Genomic DNA, 10404 nt, shown 5'->3' on the forward strand with positions numbered 1-10404 from the left:
TATTTCCACGGGATCATTAATCATTTGATCACAGTCTTAAATATATAAAATTGTTTTAATTAAAACTTTTTTAAAGTAATATATTTTAATCCATCACGTCACGATAAAGTTATTATGAATATTATGAAGGTCTGCAAGGTTAAATAAATTCAAAAAGAGAAAATAACATGCACCCACCCGTAGTTTGTCATAAAGACAAGTTGGTACCCAAAAAGTTTGTAAATGACAAACACCCGCTCTCCGTCAGGCTATGTTAGTGAATTCTGTCAGTTGAAGGACAGTGGTAAATTCAAAAGCAAATAAAGGATAATTATGTTATTTTATCCCTTTCTTCTTCAGTCAAACTCACATTTCTTCCATCAACTCCCCATCTTCCACCTTTCTTCTTCAAAGCAACCGCCGCCGGCATTCTTGCCGGCTTTCTTTCCTTTTTCCTTTACCTTTTCTGTTGATCTCACCTCCCATCACCATCCTCCTCCATCCCCAACCGGATTTGAAAAATCGGTTTTAGAAATATTCAATCAAAATCAAGTGTCTCTAGCAACCATGAATTCGATGTTCAACAGCTTTGATGTTTTCTGTGCTGAATTCTTTGGGCAGAAGGTGAGGGCTTCTTTTTCTTTTTGTAACCAAGAAGGTTAACAACATGCAGTCGGAGTCGAAGGATTCTACAAGGGTGAATAAAACTTCCCACATGGAGAAGAAGCAAGTGGGTCCATCTTCATCAAACGGAGTTTTGGGAAGGCTACATTTGCTCCAGAGTTGGATGGACTCAACTGTTTTGAGACAATCGTCTCCTATTAATTCAGTTTTCTGCTTATTATTGTTGAAGAAGCTGATGTCTTTTTTATTGAAGAGCTACAAACATATTCTCTCTCAAGTGAAGAGTTTTTACTTGTTTAAGGGAATTTAGTTGATTCATAGGAATTAGAGTTAGTGAATACAGGATTTTCTTCCTCCATTCTTTCATTCATATCTCTGTAAAATCTACTTAATTGATAATATGCTTTTTAATCTTAATGTTTAAGATTTGTTCTTCTTCTTCTACCTTTTTCTTCTTACTATTATTATTTGGGGTAAATAATTGTTGATCTTGAGCAACCCGACTCTCCTCTTCAAAACCCATTCCTCCACTAGCACTCTCCACTCGCCGTTTGCCACCCATGACCTGCATTTGTCGCCACGAGACAGTCGCGTTTTGCGGCCTTTTCTTTTGCGTTTTGCTGGTTTTCTGGTGTTTGATGGGTGTGTGGCTGTTTAGAAGTGTTTGTGTTGCTGTTGTGGTATTTTTTCTTGGTCGCCGGCCGCTCCCCCATCACTCCAACTTGCTGCTTCATTGTCGCCCACCACTTGTTCGACCTTTTGCCGCATCCAACTCTCAATCTGCCTAGCAACCAACTGCTGGAGTCTAGGCTTATTGGTGACTAATTGTAAGATTTACCCGGCCATTTCCCTGCTGCCGGCGACTAAAAATTTTCTGGATATGAAAATGTCCCACCACTTGTTTGCTTTTTTTCGGCTAAATAGAAAATTACCACACTGCCCTTCAACAGGCAGAATTCATTAACAGAAGCTAACGAAAAGTGGGGTTTCTCATTTTCAAACTTTTTGGATACCAAATAGTCTTTACGATAAACTATGGTGGGTGTATGTTGTTCAGCCTAATTTATTATAAAATATTTATTTCAGTCGGAGATTTGATTACCAAACTTCATGGTGAAGTGATTCAGATTCATATCATTACGGGGTTTTGCAGGAAAACTTTGATAACTAATAATAGAGACAAGATCACAAGAACCAAAAGCTTCAAAAACCAAAAAGGAAATATCAACCGACACATCGTAGGTCCCTATAAGAGAAAACGACTATACTTTTAAATTATTCCTTTTTCCTTCAATTTTAATTTTATTTTTCTTTATATATTTAATTTGGCATCATCTCTGTCATACTCAGGAAAAAAAAAGACGGTACGTTACCACTTCAATTTACGGTTAAGTGTATCTTTTTAGGTTAAACTCTAGAAAATAGTTGGAAAACTCTTTTCAAATGTATCAGTGCTTCTTCTAAAATGTTTCAACTGTTTTTAAGATTACAACACGTTTTAAAAACCCAATTTTATTTACTTTAATAAGATCTATGAGGGATTTACAATACTTTCTTATGGTACCATATTTTATTTATTTATTTATTGAAATAACTGAACTCTCAAATGCACTATAATTCCTTTCGGTTTGGCCTGCCACAAAATGTCTAACGTTACTCTTATTAATCACTTGTTACAAGAATCTTAGATTCATGCAATTAGGAATCAAAGAGCTGAAATTGCATATAATTGATTCGTGGCAGGATGTGCATTGGGAGATAGTGTTTTGTGTAGCTTTTTTGTCTTGGTTAGACTTTTGTTTTTTATTCTATCTCAGGAGTTTGTCCTATGGTTGGCTGATCGTCTTTATAGGTCTTTTTATACATTCTTTTTCTTTTTCTATTTAGAGCTTAATTACCCAAAAAAAAAAAAAAAAAAGAACAGGAATCAAAGAGCTAAAATTGTATATAAAAAACTCTAAGACGTTAGCTTAATGGTCAAAAAGGTTTGCTTCATTCCTTGAATTCCTAGGTTCAAACCTTGGGTTCAACTGCCACAATAATATTGTGGCTTACCTGGCCTTTTGAGGCTGTAAGGTGTTCAATGAACCTCAAAGATTAATTGACATGTGCGCAAGCTAGCCCAGACACCTGGATTACCAAAAAAAAAATTGTGAGAGCAAAGTTGGGTGTGTTTGGTTTATTATTTTGGATAGAATTTTGGGAATAATATTGGGTAGTTGGATAGGGGAGTATTATAAGGTAAAATTTATAAATTTATAAAAAAAAACCCTCTAGGTTTGCTAATTTGATAAACAACCCAATATATTAAAATATTGTAGAATGACAAAAACACCCCTACCACCCGCAGTGCCAGATTCCGGCCACCACCGTCGCAATTTGGTTGAAAAATTTTTTAAGGACACATACCAGTCAGATCTGGCAGGTATTCGATCGATATGACATTTTCTGGTCAGATCCACCACGAATCTGGTCGGAAAAGGCTAGATGATATGGTCGTCGTTGACTGTCAACGACGACCATTTCTTTGGCACGACTATTTCTTTGGCCATCGTCGACGGCCAGATCAATGAATTACCGCCCATTTTCGGTGGTGGTGTGACTATTGTGAGAGATTCCAGCTACCATCGGTAGTGGTTGCCGGAATCTGGCAAGTATTGGTGGGTGGAGGTGTTTTTGTTAATTTTTAAACTTTTTTTTTCTAAGGGTATTTAATGAAATTAATAAACTTAAGGGGTCTAAAAGTAATTAAAAAAATAGACTAATATTTCTAGAATAATGTGCCAAACAATATTTAGGAAATAAGATTGAGAATATGAGTAGAAATAATAACTCAAACGCATCCTAGATATTTGATCATAAATTAGCTTCATGAAGGTGAAGTGGATGACAGAGGTTGAAATAGGCCGGCTGAGTTGTTTTCAGGTGGAAGGTGCTTTGTAATGCCACACAATTTGGACATACGCACGGCCAATCATGTCTTAATTTGTTCCCATCAACTAGTTGAAATGTACAAGTACAATAATGCAGCTTCACCAGAAAAATTTATGCTAAATTTGTACTTGCCTAACCTTTCCTGTGAAGGCATGCTAGTTTTGGGTCACCTCTGTCTCTAAAGTCTGAACAACACTGAGCTCGCAATGGTTGGTGGTTAATTGCTAAATACAATATAAAGTGAGAAACGAATAACAGAAAAGACACATGTCAAATAGGGAATGAACAACCTCTCTCAAGTTCAAATCAACATCTCTTTGATATTACAGCAGAGAATCAAGTTCTGCACGCGGATCAATGGTTAACCAATGGCTACACTACTTCTTGCTCTCCTTGAGAGGAACTCTTCTTTTATTTCTCACCACCATTATCAATCACAAGAACAAGTAGTACTTTTGAAGAAGCTTGCCGCTCAATCCTCCTAACCATCATCAATAATTTTGACCATTTGCATTTCATCAAGAAGCTAATGGATTGTGAGAATATTGGTTTTTCATAATCATATTTATGCATAGTAAGTTGGACAAATATCAGTGGCCTGACCCTTAATGGGACGCAAGTGACAACCATTAAATCAGGGATAAAGATATTCGCCAGTAACTACCTCAGTTCTGCTAAGGTTCTAGCAAAGGACAATGCCAGCATGTGTAGCAATTGAATGAATCAAAAGCTACTTCTTCTAAACACGCCCATCCATTTCCGTCCCCACCCATTCATTTTCACATCCATCAGCCTCATTGATTCCAAATCCGAACCCATCAATCAAATCTATGGTCCTAGTAAGTTGAGCTGTCAGCTCCCGACTTACTTTAAGCTGGTTTAGTGTTGCTAGATTAATTTAGTCATCATATTTTGAACCAAGTTATTGCATATATATATCAATAAGTTGTGGTTTTTCACAAGCTTAGCCCCCCAGTTAGCTAGTTCGATCTCTTTATCAGCTCAGCTTGTTTATGCCTTTCTAATCATCTAGTCAATTCGATATGTACATGTCGCCGCTAAAATAAAGCTGAAATTTTAACACAACACTGTTTAGCAAGAATGCAAAAAAATGGAAGCTGTGAAGAGTGTTACAGATCGACTGAGCCAAGAGACACTACAAGATTGTTATATAATCCATTTCCTTCTTGGTGCAGGGAATTGCTTCCTTGGAATGTTTTTATAACAGCAGTTGATTACTTTGGTAGTCTCTATCCAGCTAGGCATGTTGAAAAGGTTTTCTCTGTGGCTACATGACTTCTCATTACTGTTCTAGTTTAGTGGTCAGCAGAGGTGGGTGGAGTTCCAAGCTGAATTATAGATGAGAATGAGACTTGGGGCTTTCCATGTTTGTTCTCTCTCTAGTGGTGCCTCCAATTATAGACCGAGCTGGAGCGACAGCGGGACAAATGGAGCATATGGCTTGTGACAGTGGCATCAGTTGTGATCTGTGGTTTAGCTGATGGCTTAATAGGTGGAAGCTTGATTAGGATCGGTGGGAAACTTCCAAAGAGGTATATGCAAGCTGTTTTTGCTGGAACAGCTTCTTCAGGTACAAAACGTTTCTCTTGTGTTCCTATTTTCATATCTTTTTGAATTATCAATGTACCACAAATACATGAACACTGCAGTAAGAGGTTAAGACATTTCAAAGAAAAATAGGAAACACACTAAATAAATCTATTTCCATGTCAGCAAATATGCTGATGAGAACTAGTTTTTAATGGAAGAACCAAAAAAAAAAAAAGCATACTTTTTAGATCAGTTGAAACAAATTGAGGAAGAAAGGCCTTAAACGACATGAGCATGCTTTGCTTTTTGCGAGAAGTTTAAAGGTGCATGCTCGAAATATTAAAGTAGTGCCTCCAATTTATGTTACCAGGAATCCGGAAGCTATTCTTTCACTTTCACTGTTTTCGTTAGCAGAGAGATCCTTAATGCCTCCTATGGGATCACCTTTTATGTTTTTCTAATCATCACTCACCAATTTACTTTCTGGTACAATAATTGGATCACTCCGAGAAAGTCTAAGCAGTTCCAAAACGATGTCGCATGTTGTTGCAAAAATACCAATTTATTATAAATATTATGATTGAAGAGACTGATGTTCTATATAAAACCATTAGATTGTTTTCAATGGCAATAATTTTCCTTGCACTAATCCATCTGGCTGCTCTGCTTAATCATCTGAATAGAACACTTAGACAGTGCTTTCAGTTTTTTTTGTCTAAAATAACCTGTAATATCAGGTGACAGGTTAGAAGAATCCAAGTCAAACTCAAATCAAGTAATGTGTCCTAATGAACCCTTTTTTTGTAACAGGTGTTCTCGTTTCCATCTGAGGATTGTTACAAAAGCATCATCCCACAGACTTCACATGGTCTTCGAACAAGTGCCCACTTCTACTTTATAGTCAGCACAGTCGTCATGCTATGCTGCTGTCTGGGTTGCTACGTTGTTAAACAAGTTACCAATCATTCGCAACTCATTACGGACTTCATAGTGTCAGTGCGATCCACTTTCTTCGAGGCAAAAGTTTTGGACAGTGGCAAAGAAAATTCAGTGGCCGCTTTTGGGGTTCTCCTTACATACATAGTGACTCTGTCAATTTTCCCAGGTTTCATTGCTGAAAAACTGGAATCTAAGCTTCTTCAGGATGGTATCCTGTTTACTGATCACAGTTATAATGTTTCGGACTTGTTGGGGAAGTCTTTCACTGCAATATATGTTCGAAGAGTGTGAAAAAGGCAACATGGGCTGGCACTGCCAGGGTTTTGTCTATCCACTTTTGCGTTGGCCTCCATGGACCCAAGGTTGAGAAGTGAAGCACCTTTTTAGCTTGACATTCATGCTCGGGTTGACTAATGGGTATCTGACAAGTGTGGTCATGATCCTCACTCCTAAGTGGTGCCTATTGCAGAAGCAGAGCTAAGCTGCCATTGTCGATGATTTTGTCCTTGGAATTGGGCGGGTTGGTGGTTCAGTTCTTGGTTGGTTGATTGTTTGAAGCTTTCAAGTTTTCAGGCTCATGGTCAACTGTGGCTGGAAGAAATTAGGCTGTCTCAATTAGATATTGGATTATCTCATGTAGGCCCAAAAAAAAAAAAAAGAACCATTAGTGAATAACAAAAAAATCATTTGCAATTATAATGAGTGTGATTGATGAACTACTTCCAATTCTGTAGTTTGTTGATTTTTCAAATCTGTCATGTCATCCTACCAGTTCTTCATCGTACTCTTTGACGGCTAATGGCAAAAGTACCCTGCCCAAATGAAATGATACGATATTAAAAAGGGCAGAAGTTAGCAAAAACAAAAATCATAAAATATCCAGCAATTAAGATCTCCAACTTCATGAATAAATAGTGGAAGTAACGGGAAAAAAAAAAAAAACATGAAGTGCACTGAGTAAGGTCAACGGAAAAAACCCTTCATTCATGTGCAATAAGAATTCTTCGGGCATTTCAAATCACAATCAACAGAGAATCAATTCCACTGAGGCTTAGCTTGAGCTACAACAGTATGTGGTTCTGAAACCGCATTTCATATAGTCTGATACTGTAATTTGGATTTGACACCCTGGCGGCGTACGATATATTTAGATTGTTGGGCATTTAATAAGGTTTATGTTCTTCAATAATTCAAGCCAATCCTTTGCCAAAAAGCAAAGTTTCAAGAATAAATTGTAGTAGTGATGCAGTGGAGAGAGAAATTTCAACAAAAAATTCATTCATTGTTAGTGATATGGCAAGTTTTGACCTGTTTATTATTTTACGTTTCTCATCCTTAAGTACCATAGGTTATTGATTGCAGAGTTCTGACGTAGAGGGTATATTACCAAACTGCCCTTCCTCTTCTTTTCTTCCGGCCATTGTCATTGTCATTGTCACCACCATAGCCGCTATCGCCACTGCTGCCACCCAGGCCACGTTGGTGGTGTTTTTAACAAACAGATGGTTGTGCTTTTTAACAAAAAAAGATGGTGGGTGCTGATGGGTGGGTGGAAAATGGCCGACTTTTCAACAATCTGATCTCTTAAAATTCAATAAATCAACTCTAATCAATAGCCAAGCAAACTTCAAACAAAAAACTCTTGCAAAATCATTTTCAAACAGTTCCAAAAATCAAATCCAAGCAACCCAGAGCAGTTGCGTGAATGGATAATCGGGAATGGGTTGGGGGTCCTAACGCGACCGACTTGCGGCGGCAAACGAGGAGCTTGGGGGGGGGGGGGGGGGGGGGGGGGTGTCAGAAGAGGTTGATTGATGTGTAGAAGGGGCGAGGATGAGGTTTCAATGGTGGCGATGGGGGGAATTCATGGGTGTCCAAAATGGACGAAAATGGTCGAGAAACAATGAGTTTGCGTACAAGTGCAAGAGGCCGTCGGTTAGCGATTGAGCGTGCGCTGGGGTAGAATAGAGAGGGGTTTTGGTGAGCGTGATGTGAGGATTTAGATAGAAGTGTTTGGGGGGTTCGGTGTGTCGAAATCCGACCAGATCAGGTCAAAAACGACCATCGAATGGGTTGAAGACGGGTCACAGGAAAACGGTGCAAATCTGGCTAAGAAAACACTCAAACAACCTTCAAAAGGTGAGGGTAGCTGAGTCCAGCTGATTTTGGTGGTCCGAACCAGCGAGGAGCCTGCTGAACAGCCGATGGCAGTGCCAGCAGTGTAATGGGTAGGAAATTATGGGGTTTTGGATTGATTATTTTACCCTTTAACCATTACAACGAAAATTTATGTTAATTCAAGGATGAAAATCTGGAATAATGAAATTGGGGGGAAAACTTAATTTTGGGTGGGGAAAACTTACTCTTTTATCTTTTTTATTCTACTACATGATATGGCTCGAAGAATAATAACATAAATAGAAGTTACAGGTTAAATACAACTCGTCTCAAAAGCCAGGAAAAGGTTAACGAAATCTACAGGGGGTATAAACAAAAGGTAGAAGGTTATGTCCAAACTGTATGATACAAGAAAGACAACAGGTGGGGAGAATCTAAGAAAGCAGCAGCTATTGGAGAAGGTCCAGAAGAAAATCCATGGGAAATAATAATAGGTGCTGCTGTTTTGGTTCATTCTTCTCCCTCCTCATCTTCTTCCTTCTTCCTCTCAGCATCCCAAAGAAATCGAGCATGATGATGCAAGAACTAACTGTACCATCAAATTAAATAAAACAAGGTCAACCCATTGACTCTTAGAATCAATTTAAAGGTAAAAAATCACAATAAGAAAAGGCTACAAGTCAGACTTATATCACCAACCACTGCAGGTTTCAAACAAATCTTTGTTTCTTCATTTCCCGACTTAAAAACAACTTTAGATTCGTCATAATTTACATAAAGAATATAAATAAACTATCATTTCAAGAAAAACCAACTCTCTTTATGCTCAATTAGCAGCCTCTAACCGCGCGAGATCTAGAATTATTACAATCTGTAGTCACCTTCTTTAAGAATTGTATAACATGTACCCATTAATAGTCCATGGTTAAGATCGGGTTCCATTCTTTTCCCATTAACTACATCAGAGATTTATAAAATTTAAAGATGATTCCACCAGCATCAGGAGTAGCTTTACAGCGTGATCAAAATAAGCTTCGGCTCGAGGAGCATCCTTATGACTCCGCCATATCAAATCCGCATACATAGACAAAACATTTCCATCATTTGGGTTTGCCAAAATTGCTCTCCCGCAATACTCCTCTGCCTTCACGAAGTCCGCGCGAACCTGTTTTCACATCCATCAAACCCATCAGCACAAACAACAAGCAATTGTATTTTTAAATTATTAAAGTGATAATCTTGAATTAACATTTACCTCTTTCAAATATCTGGCATAGTTACTAAGAAGTAGCGGATTTCCAGGATTAGCTTCGATCATCTTCTGATAATAAACATCAGTTTTATCATTTCCATTATTATTTGACTCCCACCTTCCATCTCCACTTCCACCGTTCGATCCACTGCCACCACCACCACACATCTTCCCGCCACCACCGTACACTCCACCACCTACCATAACACGAGCGTCACCCTCTTCACTCGCTAATCCAGAATTCGAAAACAAACTACAATCCAAAGCCGCCGTGCCGATTTCGTCTTCCTCCGCGACTGCCACTCCACTGATAAATGTGTTGGACAGTCTCTTCTTTGGCAAGGGCGGCACAGTACAGCTTCGAAGATCGGTCTCTGAGAGCGCTCTCGTCATAATTTTAAAAGAATCATCGCTTTGTGGAGGAGAAAATTGAGGAGTTGGAGACGAAGCTGTTAATGTGATGGATTTAGATCTTTGTATTTGGTGAAGTGTTTCTAGCTCCGGTGAAGACGACTCTTTCGCGTTTGGTATCCACGAATTCAGTATCGGCGTTGAAGAGCTTCGTAGAAGCATTTTTTTACAAGAAGCACAAGGGTTGAACATTAGAGAAAGTAAGTTTGAGAGGAGCTGTGAGATCTCAACTCTCCACTCGTATGGAGTTGGTGGTCTGAGGGAGAAGACGCGCTCTCATTGATTTTTATAGGAAGACAGAAAGGAAGGTACGGCTACGATCTCGGCCGTTGGTTGAGTGTGCAACGGATCAAAGTGGTACATATGACTCGGTGTGGCTCACGTGCTTTAATTATAGATTTCTACGTATTGTTGTTGGTTGACTGTTATTGCCTTCCTTGGCTACTATTTTCCAGTAAGTCCGATATTACATAAAAATTTTCTTTAAATAGATTGAATATACAATTTGTTTAATAATATGTTGACAAGTGCTCTTATTATCGTTGAATTAAGTAAAAACGTTATTTTATAATTGAGCAATGTCATGCTTACAATTG

General features: G+C 38.4%; 1 protein-coding gene and 1 pseudogene across 1 annotated transcript; one reads left to right on the forward strand and one right to left on the reverse strand.

Annotated features, from left to right (window-relative positions):
* The first annotated feature begins 4648 nt into the window (after nt 1-4648).
* Nucleotides 4649-6583, forward strand: LOC116110584 (annotated as a pseudogene).
* Nucleotides 6584-9106: 2523 nt separating this feature from the next.
* LOC116110561 lies at nt 9107-10081 on the reverse strand. Its single transcript, XM_031396768.1, has 2 exons — nt 9401-10081; nt 9107-9310 (listed from the first exon to the last, which is right to left on the reverse strand). Exons 1-2 carry the CDS (start codon nt 9998-10000, stop codon nt 9107-9109), a joined length of 804 nt encoding a protein of 267 aa, XP_031252628.1. The 5' UTR covers nt 10001-10081.
* Nucleotides 10082-10404: the final 323 nt, after the last annotated feature.

This window comes from Pistacia vera, unplaced genomic scaffold, assembly GCF_008641045.1.
Source record: "Pistacia vera cultivar Batoury unplaced genomic scaffold, PisVer_v2 Contig607, whole genome shotgun sequence".
Taxonomy (NCBI): domain Eukaryota; kingdom Viridiplantae; phylum Streptophyta; class Magnoliopsida; order Sapindales; family Anacardiaceae; genus Pistacia; species Pistacia vera.

Excerpts from the sequence above, each read along its gene's own strand:
- LOC116110561 (XM_031396768.1), bottom strand. The coding sequence starts at position 10,000 with ATGTTCAACCCTTGTGCTTCTTGTAAAAAAATGCTTCTACGAAGCTCT. Across the intron at positions 9,311-9,400 it reads ATGCCAGATATTTGAAAGAG|GTTCGCGCGGACTTCGTGAA; the intron begins GTAAATGTTAAT and ends ATGTGAAAACAG.